This window comes from Phalacrocorax aristotelis, chromosome 1, assembly GCF_949628215.1.
Source record: "Phalacrocorax aristotelis chromosome 1, bGulAri2.1, whole genome shotgun sequence".
NCBI lineage: Eukaryota > Metazoa > Chordata > Aves > Suliformes > Phalacrocoracidae > Phalacrocorax > Phalacrocorax aristotelis.
The window spans coordinates 29678797-29690959 of record NC_134276.1 but is presented as its reverse complement, the minus strand read 5'-3'; the positions used below and the strand labels follow the sequence as shown (position 1 = coordinate 29690959).

The following is a 12163-nucleotide window of genomic DNA, read 5'->3' as shown; positions in this document are numbered from 1 at the left end:
AGAAAATGTTGAGTCGTCCCGGGGATTGTTTCCCTAGCTTAAGCAGACGTCTTCCTTTTCATTTTAAACAGAATTAACACTTCTGTGTTGCCTTGAACACGTATCTCTTTGTATGTTTATGGGCTCGGGAGGCAGAGGTGCGTGTCCCTGTAGCTGCTGCCTCTTTGGAAGGGGGGGAATACAAGCCTCAGTAAATTGTGTGGCCTTGGCAAACGCCGGGAGAAGTATGTTTAACAGCTGACTTGAAATCATCCCGAGCTCCCGTGCCTGCCCACGGAATACAACACCAGCTCAAGGTATGAAAACACGCTCAGCCGAAGCGGAGGTTTATCACTTCGGGAGGCGCAGACACATTCTGGCGAGGAGCCGGCCTGGAGGGAGGGAGAGAGAGAAGGGGGACAGCTGTGGCAGCCCCCGGTCCCGTCCTACCGGCGCGGGGGCTGCCCCAGGACCCCCATGGGAGGCAGCGCCGCCGGGCTGCTGGTGGGAGCGGGGAACCGCCCGCACTCCCCCCTGCAACACCCCCCTCCCAGCCTGGGGATGCCCCCAGACCCGCGCCGATCCCCGGGGGTGGCGGGCACCGGGGCCGTCGGTGCGGGCGACAGGACCCCGCCGGCATGGACCAAAGCAAAAAACACTCGCGGGGGTATTTTCCCTGGCAACGCCCCCCGCCGCCCCCCCGCAGCTCGCTAAGCGTGCAGTTCCTTCCTTCGCACCCGGCGGCCGAAGGGCGCTCGGTCCCGGCGGGGCGAGGGAGCCCCGACACCGCCCGCGGAGCCCGGGGCTGCGAGGGGGCACGGCCGGCCGCTGCCCGCTTCCCGCCCCCCCCTCCGCCGCCCGAAAACAACCGCCCCCCCGAAACAGCACGGGGGCACCGGCACCCTCCTGCCAAACCGGCCCCGCGGCGGGAGGCGGGCGGGCGGCGCGGCGCTGCCATTGGCGCGGCGCGGGCCGTCCCTCCCCGCCGGGAGGAGGAGGAGGAGGAGGAAGGCTGGAGGCGGGCCCGCACGGGGCGGTCGCTCCAGTCGGTGCGCGCGGGGCGGCCGGGTTGCTGCTATTGCTGCCGCCGCGGAGGGCAGGGAACCGGGAACCGGGAGCCGGGCAGGGGCAGGGGCAGGGGCAGGGCGGCGGGGCCGGAGCCGCCAGCGGTTGTTGGCGGCCGCGCCGTCGGGGCCGCCCCGGTCCGCGCCCGGAGCCTGTATGGGGCGGTGGCGCTGAGCCCAGCCGCCCCGCTGCCGCCGCCGCCGTCGCCGCGCTCCCGCCCCGGCCCCGCCATGGCCGAGGCACCGCAGCTGGTGGACATCGACCCCGACTTCGAGCCGCTGCCGCGGCCCCGTTCCTGCACCTGGCCTCTGCCGCGGCCGGAGTTCAACCCGCCCAGCTCGGCCACCTCCAGCCCGGCGCCGTCGTGCGGCGGGCAGCCCGAGGGGGCGGCCGGGGCCGCGGCCGGGGCCGGTGGTGCCGCCGCTGCCGCCGCCTCGGGAGCGCTCAGCGCCGACTTCATCAGCAACCTCAGCCTGCTTGAGGAGAGCGAGGACTTCGCGCCGCTGCCCACCGCCGCCGCCCCCCCGGAGGCGGCCGCCTGCCGCTGCGGGGACTTCCCGGCGCCCGAGGCCGGCTGCCGCCTCCACACGCCGGGACCGCCGCCGGTACCACCGGTACCACCGCCCGTGGCCGGTCTGTCGCCGGGCCCCGTGGCCGGGCAGCCCCGCAAGAGCAGCTCGTCGCGCCGCAACGCCTGGGGCAACCTGTCCTACGCGGACCTCATCACCAAGGCCATCGAGAGCTCCCCCGAGAAGCGGCTCACCCTCTCCCAGATCTACGAGTGGATGGTCAAGAGCGTCCCCTACTTCAAGGATAAGGGCGACAGCAACAGCTCGGCCGGCTGGAAGGTGAGGGGCGGGCGGTGGGGGACTCCCCGTCGGAGGGGAGGGAAGAGGGGTCCCGGGAGGCGCGGCCGCCCGGGCCGGGAGCCGCCGCGGTGCGAAGGGCCGGGCACGCCGCTCTCCCCCCGACCCCCCAACCCCGTGCTCCCCGCCGCGCAGTTTGCAGCGCTCCGGCTCCCTGTTCTGCCGGTTTTGGGTTTGTTTATTTTTTTCTTCCTTAAAATTGTACTTATTTCACCCTTGCTAAGGGGGAAAAAAACGGTTTGCCCTCCCCCCGGTGGGGCGCAGGAGGGGCCGGGGCCACCCGCCCCCCCCAACTCTCCGCCTTCCCCCCACCACTCCCCCCGTCCTGCCCCGCAGAAAGCAAAAGTTCATGTCGTGTCACGGCGCCGTCCCCGGGCAAACCCGGCGGGAGCGCTGCCGCCTCCTCCGGCTCCCCTGGGGCGGCCGGTCGAGGCCGGGCTCCGACACCCGTGTCGTGGGGGTGGCCGTCGGGTGCTGCGGGGGCACGGCCGCCTCCCCGGGGGCTGCCCGGCCCGGGGGGGTTGCCGTCGGGCGGCGGAGAGGGGCCAGAAGCAAACAGGGATGGGGAAAGAGCGGAGGCAGGACAAGGGTTGCAGAAATACCGTGTGTTTAATGAGTAAGCCGCTGTATTTGTCTTGATGGCTTTGTTAAACTTGGGTTGCGGGAGCGTCTTTCCCCTGTTAAATCGTGGGACAGAGTTTCCTCCTGCAGCGCAGGCTCTGTAGCCCTTCAGGCGGGTAGCAGTGACCCGCTGGCGGTGGGGTTTTCTGCTCAGCCCTGCGCAGGCTGGAGCTGAGCGGCTGGTACTGCTCAGAGCCAGGCCGAAAAGCCAGCTGCTGGAGCACTGCCTCGCCCCCGGGTCCCCGGGGACCCCGCGGGCACTGGCCGCCCTCCCAGGCAGGTGGCCCCGAGCCCGGCGTCGCTTTGCGTGTGGCTGCGTGGCCGCGCTCGCCCTCACCCACCGTGACGGTGGCTGCGCGGGGCCCGTGGTACCCTCCAGGTGGGCATCCCTGAGCGTGGCGAACGCTTAACGCTGCGGCGAGCAAGTCCTCTTCCTCCGAGGCCTCTGTCGAGAACGTGTCGCCCACCTGTGCCCCTGCTCCCGCGGAGGTGGAGCGCATGGTTTCGCGGCACTGTTGCATGAGAGCGTTGTCAGAATAAGCTTTAGCTGTCTGCGTAAAGGCAGAGCCTCCTCCGCCCTGTGAGGGATTAAATGATGGCAATAAACGCGTGAGGTGCACGCACCTAGCACGGTATCAGCACGTCCGGGTGTGTTCGTGACTTCAGTCGAGTTGGGGCCAGCCAAACTCTCTGCTTCGCTTTCTAATATCTGTATTATTTGCCTTTTTTAAGGAAGAAAGAGTCAACTCAAATTGCGTATTTATGTATTTTTAATTGCATAGCTAGGAACGTTTGTTATATAAGATTTTTGTAAATGTATTTTTTTTTTTTTTTAGAGGTAAGCAACGTCCTGCTAAGGAAATGCAGGTTAATCTTAAACTTGCTTTTAGGTGAAGGCTTTTAAGGCTTTTAAGAAAAATTTGTTAGTTTCTATCGATATGTTTGACTCAAAAATTTAAAGGATAATTGTCTGAAGACATCTTTCATGAAAACCTTTCATAGGAGTGAAATGATTGATAGCTGTCAACTTTTAAATAAGGTAACTTGTCACTTGAAAATGCTGTGTTTTTTTTTTTCTGGTGGTATTTCAGTCTCCTTGAAAAAAGCAAGATACTTCAATTTCAGAATGAGTAGAAGAGAACTGAAAACCAAACAAACCAAAATAAAATCAAAGCAAAGAACTCCCAAATTCAAGCGAGCAAGTAAGAAACTCTGCTAGCTGTGTAACTTATTGGGTGCTTCCTATCGTATTGCTGCTCTTCCTGTGGTGCTTCAGCAAGTAAGATGCCTTGCACTCCTCTTTCTGACAGAGCGAGCCCTTTCTATGCCCACATACCTCTGCTGTGACAGGGACAGCCGTTACCGGTACGATTTTTGGCTGTAGTACCCCCTGGTAGGGTGCAGTAGGTACCCTGCCACTGCTAGCGGGTAAATACACATGGGCTCACCTACCATAATTAAGTAGTTACTGTGTTCTGCGTTGGGCACATGTTGCTCTAATCCCTTCCTTTGGCTGCGTCACTGCCAGGCTCCTCAAAGTTATGCGCTTGCAGGTTTTACCACTTCAGCGAGATAAATGCAGTGTCTCTTAAAACACCTTTTCAGGTTTAGTTACTGGCAGCCACCGGGTGTCAATGCCATAACTGATCTGGTTGAGGCGTGCAGCCTGTTTGCCTTGTTTATCACTTATCCACGGCTCAGCTCGAAGAAGGATTAATTTTTTTTTTCTTTCTTTCTTTATTCCTTTCTTCCCCCTCCCCCCAGTTTGGGAGCTGTTGGTTTGCTTGTTCCTTGGGGGTCTGGGACCCGCTGTAGGTGCGGGCACAGGGCTGGGAGCGAAGCCTGAGTCAGCCGAGGGCCCCGGCAGAGGAGGAGCATTGCTCAGGCGATGAGCACAGATTAGCGGCGGATTTTTCTGCTGACAGAGGGAGCGCAGGTTCGCATTACAGCCTGGCACTGGCTTAGGGCTGGGAGTACCTTGTGCGCGGTTGTTTCGCAGTCTGAGAAAGAGAGGGTGGTTCTCCTCTCCCTCCTCCCCCCCCTTAAATAAAGCTTCGAGACACTTCTTGGAGTTTGCATATTTGTAAGTGCAGCAAGACGCCTTTCAAATTATACACAAAATCTATGAAATGTGCAAGAAATTAAAAAGACCGTGCGCTTTCTGCATAGGGGCAAGGCTGTGCTTCTCACCCAGAAGATGAGGGCTAACTGCTCTAATGCTTGTGAATCTGTACTGCCCTGATTTAACATCCGATGTTAGGCTGCTTTTTCATTGTTCACTGAATAAAGAAGTTTAGCGGTGTCAGCATTATCTGTTGGGAGCTCAGAATAGCATCCAAGTTCTTCCCAAGTAAAAACTTTCAAATAAAAATAGCCTTTTAAATAAGAGTCAAAGTCAAAGGTAGTCACATAAAATTATCAGTAGTAGCTTATTAAAGTAGGTAAAATTGTTCTCAGCTATACATATGAAGTATTTTATTCCAGACTTTCTTAGCACAAGCTCTGCTTTGTAAACACCCCCCCGTGGAACTCCAGGGGAGCAAAGTCTGCATGACCCCCTGCGCAGTGGCTGCCTTGAGTGAAGAAGCACTTGAGATGTGCTCTGCCAGACCTGCTCTATTGTTGAATGTGAACAAGTGCTGATAGCGACCAGAGTTGCTCAGAGAAAGCTGAAGCAAGACCAAGATCTGTTTCAGAGATAACAAAGAAATTGTGAAAGTTGTATGGAAGACTGAAACTTCTCTCCTAGAAGTAGTCAAGTGAAAGCGATGTCTTCCCTTACCTGTGCTAGTGGGAGGCATAAGGCTTAAGACAGTCTGTAGTCCTCCAAGAACTTCACTGCAGCTGTAGATAACTCTTCCTTTACTCAAATCTGATAGCTTTTTGGCTAATCACCGTATATAAAATATAAAACATCTCTGTGCTGTGCATATTTTACTATGTCTGTGCTTCATGGCAGGATTGTTGAGATTTATCATAAGGAGCTATCACGGTTAAGCTGCCTTGAATGGGCTCATACTTTTAACCTGCTTTTGAAATGGGTTCAAATGAAAACCTGTAATTTTTCTGAAACAGAAGACACAGTGTTTCGGTGACACTCATCTTGAGGTGGATGGGTTGTTTATTTTTCACAGTGGCAGGTGTTAAGGTCGCATGGGTATTTTCACCTCCTCGACTTTTAGTCCCAAGGAAACTTGATCACCTAAATTTATTTTTTTGCTGAAGGAATGAGAATAGATGACATCTAGCTGCAGAACGGCCAATGGGTGTAAGCCCGAAAGCCTGAGGACAAAACAGGTGTGGGACTTGTGCTTTCGGTGGCCTTATCGTAGGAATACTCTGCGGTCATGACTCTACACTATAGTGCATCAGTCTCCATGCAAAATAAATTCTGGATTGTGCTGTGTTTGGTTTGAAAGCCACATGTAGCATGAAGTGGTTGAAAGACTTTGAGAAATCAAGAATAATCTTTACAGAAGTTGTCCAAAGCTTTTGAGTCTAGATCAGTGAACAATTTAAATCTTGGAAATGTGTACAATTTATTTAAAGTGAAATGACTACATCTTTAAGAGGTTTTTATCACACATTTCTTTTTCTACATGGAAATATAACAACTGAAGATTGCCTTGAAGAATTGCTGTGTGTTCCCTCAATGCCTGCATACTTGTAGGTATTTACCTCTGTCCCTTTAGATGCTTCCCCAGGTGATTTGTGGACCCCGCTGGCATCATGCGTTGTATTATACATACAGCACACACACATGCATATGCAAGTATTTACATTTGGTTTTCTATTTCGACATTCTGCCAGGTTAAATGCGATTACAGTCATACCTTTTTACATGCGGCACTAGTAATAGCTTCAACAGCTGGAAGCTGTAGTTGCAGCTGCTTTGCTGCGACGTGATCTCGGCGGAGGCATGCTCGGAGAAATGGCCAGAGCAGTTCCAGTGTCTGCCCACCCCATTGTGAGTTTTACTATTTAGGGGCTTGCATACCTGCTCACTACCACTGGAAAGTCCTTTGTAGCAGCCTTCCTCTTCTGTCTGAGTCACCCACTGGCATTTCGCTTAGCAAGTGAGAAGCTTCAGGTATGAAAGTTCAGCTTAATCTTTGCAGGTGCAAGGTGCTCTCCTCAACTGCACCCGAATAACTCACGGCGAAGCTGTATCGCAATGCCAGCTAACTGTTCCTTTTAAACTTAATTCTGTCTCTCCTTTTATGTTTGCCCTTTGGACCTCAGCCCTTGCTTGAAGGAAAAAGCCCATTCTGGCCTCAAACCTGTATGTTGCTGTACCGTTTTTGGGGCGGCGTCTGGGCTTCCTGGCTCCATCCCACGGTGCTGCAGGCAGGTTGTGGCTGGGGGGGACTGTGCTGCCTCTCAGCAGCCGGGATGCTCAAGATGCCCTCGCTGCCTGTGGCTCGCGCTGTCTGGTGTGACGTGTCCCAGTGTTTGTGGGTGGTTTTGAGCTTCCCATCAGGGCCTTGAATTGTGTTGGAAATACTCTTAATTTTCTTTGCCTGTTTTCTATTTGCTGCGATGTCTGTTCAGTTATTTCTATGGTTATAGGAAAGATTAAACACCTAAACAAAATGCCTGAGCGACTTTGTCTACTGACATAATGAACTAAGTTTTCCTGAAGTCCCTGACTTTAAAGAACTTCAACTGAAGTAACTGCTCTCTTTGCCACTGTATTCCTTACAACACGCTCAGCTGCTTTCTCAGTATCATTATTTTTGTATCACTTGATGCTGTTTCACAAGTTGCCAGTGAAGTTGGTGGTTTAGGGAACTAGGGGTTTTGCTGCCTGGGATGGAAAGGGGAAACAGCGGGATACAAGGGGATAAAGATGTTTAGTTAAAGTATGTGAGGGTTTTTTAAATACAGTGATCAACAATAAAATATACAATATTTTTTGTGTTATAGATTTTTTGTAAGACTCCAGAAATTATGTACTCTTGAGATGTCTGTTCAGACTTTTTTCAGCTTCCAGAGCATAATGCTACCTAAATATATGCTCTTCTGTTTACACAACTGGTGAATATTTTGTAAAATGAGTGCTTGGCTTTTGGAACAAAAATGCTGATACATCTTGCAGCCACAGATTTGTGAAGTATGTAGGGCTGTGGCTACAGAGATTGAACCTTCAGACCCTTCTGTTTTGGGAGAAAGTTAGTATATGAAACAAGGATTTCTAGTGGGAATGACTTTATAATCTTGAGTAATGAATATTGAAGTAATCCAGGTATCTTCAGTATATATAAAGAGTTTATTTTCCTCTTTCAGAAATATGTAAAAGATGGATATATTTATTGTCAACTGCTATGAAGAAGGAACTTCAAATTCACTGATGCTAGCTGCAGCTAGTCATAGTTAAACATATGGTAGTACATACTAATATTTTAATGAATTTTGTAGCATTTTGTTTGTAAATCTGGTGTGCCAAAAGGGGTTTTAAATAGTGGGGAAACACTGCTCTGTGTGGTGATAGTCTGCACTTCAGAAATGGATGAAGTGTGCTGGGAAGAGTCACATTTTGAAGAATAGCATCTCTGCTGCTCCACAGAGAGCTTCAGCATGAATTAAATTGAGTATGAATTTAAGTATTATTTCTAAACATATTTAGTAAATGTTATTCAAGTGTGTTTGTCAAACAAAGGTGCTTCATTCCTGTACCGTAGTTTGTGATATGCAAACATCTTAATTTAGCAGTGTAGCAGTTATATCATGACGTTTCTTGGTAGGTCTCCATTCCTAACGGAGGAGGTGGAGGAATAAAAAGAGCTAAGTCAACTGCTTTTACGGGATTGATGATTATCTGCTAAGAACTTAGTTAGGCCTCTTGCTTGTGCTAGATTTCGATAGTGGATACTAATCTTTACCAGATCACTTAAAATAATACCTAGGGAGCCAAATGTATTTAGTTTTCAAGCACTTGGCAGTAAACGGTAAAGGTTTAGCAATGCTTTGCTTTGTGGTACATGGGACCAGAAGTGACTAGGTTTAAAAATGTAGTCACTGAAAATCACCTGGGATTCTGAGAGCTGCTGTATTAGACAGAGATTAGAAATTTGCTGGAGGAGTGGAGAGCAACACTCAATTTGCTCAAGGCAAATTACTGTTGTTAAAGGCATCTTGCATCACTATACAGTATCAATGATGTTTTAGTTCTGTTTGAAAATACATCTTATTTTAGAGTTAACTTAAAGGTACAAGTCTCCTCTTGTTCCAGCCTTAGAAACCTAATTTTTGGGAATGCTAGGAATCCATGCAGCTGGAATTGCTTTCGGTCCTGTTGCTGCTTCAAGCCAGTGTGCCAGGGATGGCTGTGATGGCATTTCTAAGCAGCCCGTGTTTCTCCGAGTGCTTTCCTGGTGTGTTAACTGCAGCCCAGGCTCACATTGGTGTGAGCGTGTGGGGCTCCTTTTTAATTTCGTTAAGGCTGTTTTTGCTGCATAGGTCTAAGGGGTGTAAGCCTGGCACTTGCGTACTGGAGAGAACGTACTGTGTATGTGTGGGGCATGGTCTCCAAAATAGTATGTATTCAGGTTTAAATTTGGGTTGATTGCCAGAAAAGTGCTTGCAAGCAGAGGTGCCCTTAACTTGTAGTATTTGCCAACTAAATCATATCTCCTAGATATGCTTTGTAATATGTAAGAGCTCTTACTTAATGAGCATCTTCAATTTTTGTTTTTAATATCTGTCATTCAGAAGCCACTTCATGCCAGGCCTCCGTGCTTCTCCTGCATCAGGATGTGAAAGGGTGAAGTGGGCTGCGCTCTGCTTCTTGGATGTTGACGTCTCCCTCTAAAAATGTTAGAGAGACACCCCCCCCACACCCCCTTTTAATTTAGTTTGTATCTTAATGAGATTTTAATCATGGGCAGAAATTGGGAAATTAAAAACTTTTTTTAATGGAATGAGCGGTGTGTATACACGAAGGAGTTCTACATGTAGGCAGCCTTCGTGCTCTCCATGGAAACTGTAGTTTTGGGGAAAGCTGGAGGTTTATAAAGACAAGGGATGCAGGGGGCAGCCACTTGCTGGTGAGGCTAACCCACAGCTACCGCAGCTCGGTAGCTGAGCAGCCGGGGCACCGCTCTATTGCTCTCCTGCTGATGTTGCAGAGGAGCAAGTGAGCAAAAGTGCTGTCTCTATCTGGGAGGGCGCTGCACCGCTGCTGTTCACCTGGAGCTGGTCTTCAGTCTCTGGGCTGGAGCCAGCTGCGCGTAGATGGGCAGCAGCTGCTATGTGCAGGCTGATTCCCCAGCTGCCCCTTGCCCTTTCTGCTGGCAGATCCATTTTCTGGGGAACCTCTGTTCTTGCCGATGGTCTCTGCTGCAGTGATATGTGCCTCCTGGCATAGGCAGAACTTGTGACCGTTTCGTTTATATGTTGACCTATTTAAATTATACAATATAATTCAAGTTTGATTTGTTTTCCTTTTTTTTTTTTCTTTTCTTTTCACAGTTACCATGAGTGGGCAGCAGAGGGTCTTTGACTTTGCTTTTTTTTGGGAAGGGGAGCTCTGGAGCATTGGAATGCGGACATTCATTTTGTAGAAGAATATTGACGTGAAAATTGCATGCTCCTTCCCCCCTTCCTAAACAAGGGCTATGTGCATAGTTTAGAATATGGACTCTAATTGTCCAAATACTGTTGGCAGTCTTGCTTGCAATGAGAAGGTAGCAACTTCTTCAGTTCTTATGCTTAACTCCAGAAACTGTGACGTGGGTGGAGTTTCACTTACCCATCACTGACTTTTCAAACTACGCAGTTAGATAAGACTGAAGCAACTTGCTATAAATGTGGTGACTTGTTAGACCGCATTTATTGTGCAAATGAGCTTACATCCTGCAAGATCAGCAGAAACGCTTAATGTTTGCCTGGATGGAAATTAATTAAAATTTGGCGACTGAAATTAAAGGAATGGATTTGTTGCCCGTTGTGTTATATGAAGCTGCCTTTCAGTTCCCACAGTGGGAGTTAGCGCAATTGCAAATGTTTTTTTGGCATGTGTGAGTTTCAAGTCCGAGTTGGTGCAAAATTCTGGCGTCTGTAGCCTTCTTAGATTTAGACAAAACTTGTTCCACTTCGTCTGCTGCCCTTTAATATATATTAAATGAATATGAAGCTGCTAACGGGAGTAAGGATACTAACAATCCAAAAATACGCTGCTGTGGTGGTGGAGGAGGCTGATTTCCTTGTAGCTTGCATTTGCTTAAAACTGATTTGAGTTAATCTGCTAATTTGAATGTAATTGTTAGAATAAAAAAAAATCTACCTGTGCTGTGCATATCTCAGATATATATCCAGATTTAAATTTTGATTGCCAAAAGCATACTTACAGACTGAGAGATCTTTAGTGTTTGCCAACTAAATTATATCTTATAGCAATGCTTTGCAATATATAGAAACTCCTAATTAGATATTCAAAAAATGAAGATGCTGTTATTCAGAGATCCTTCATAGCAGGCCTCCGCAGTTCTCCCCTGTCAGGATGTGAAAAGATTTTGTGCTCTGTGCTCCTGCTCGCTGTTAACATGTTGATTTCTCTTTCCAAAAATATTCTCTTCAAATGTGAACCTTCAAATTAAATTTAATTGTTTGCAACCCCCACAACCCCTTCTCCCAGAAAACCTGGCTCTGAAGGCATCTTGGTGGCACGCTGAGGGAAGAGGGATCCTTCCTGTTGTTGTCTCCCTTCTGGAGATGTGTAATTAGCAGGTGTAATTTGTAACTATTGCTTAGTCTGCCTCTTCTTTCCTTCCCCCCTTTGCCCCCTTTCCCTGCAGCACTGCCCTGCGAGGCTCCAGCATCAGAGTGCTGCTGGGCTGGATCCAAGGGCTGCTCCCAGCTGCCCTTAACAGCAGTCCTCTCAGATGCAAGCCTTGGAAGGTGTGAAGAGGTGGGGAGGTGTGAGAAGGCGGCTTTTTGGGAAAGCCTGGAGCCTGGCTTCTGGCCCTGCTGCTGCGCATATTTCTCTGGGTGTTGGAGCTGTGACCTGGTGGCTGCTCCGTGCCAGAGCTGAGCCTGCTGGCGAGGTCCTGCTGACACGCTGCTGTGTGTTGGGCCTGTTCGTGGGTACTTCTCTCTTTGCTGCTCAGGTGTTCCGGGGGGGCTGTCAGGGAAGGGAATCACATTTCCTCTTAGCAGTTACAGGGAGAAGTTTGTAGTGATTCAGTGTCTTCAGAGGTTAAGGTGAGGAAAGCAACACTTTTGCTGAAGTGAAAGATTCATGATGGCTGTGCTGTTCCAAAATAATTGTTTATTGATTAGATTCATTAGTATTACTGCTGGTTTGGGTTTTTTGTTTTTTAAAGAGCTTTGTGGTGATGTTAAGGAAGGTTAAGTTGCTAGAGCCAGATCTGGCTCAGGTATGTGCAGTTGCTGTTTGCCTGTCGCCACTGCTACGCTTGTCCTACTTCAGCCCTGCCTCTTTGAGCTGAGCTCTGCTCAGCTGACAGATCTGCAGCTCAAACCAGAAGCTATTTGAAATTCAGGGTGAGAATACAGCCTCATGTGTGATCTGATCAAATTGTGTTATACAATTCAAACATAAATAAAAACGAGCTACATATTTTTATCTAGCTAGATGTATTTAGATCTTGATTAATATCAAGAAATCTACA

General features: G+C 49.8%; 1 protein-coding gene across 1 annotated transcript in view; it reads left to right on the top strand.

Moving 5' to 3' along the window:
• The first annotated feature begins 1120 nt into the window (after window positions 1–1120).
• FOXO1 (forkhead box O1) overlaps window positions 1121–12163 on the top strand; it is a 66497-nt gene continuing 55454 nt past the window's right edge. Inside the window, exon 1 of the mRNA XM_075086020.1 lies at window positions 1121–1892. Within this exon, the coding sequence (XP_074942121.1) occupies window positions 1275–1892 (618 nt within the window). The 5' untranslated portion in view covers window positions 1121–1274. The remainder of the gene's footprint in view (window positions 1893–12163) is intronic.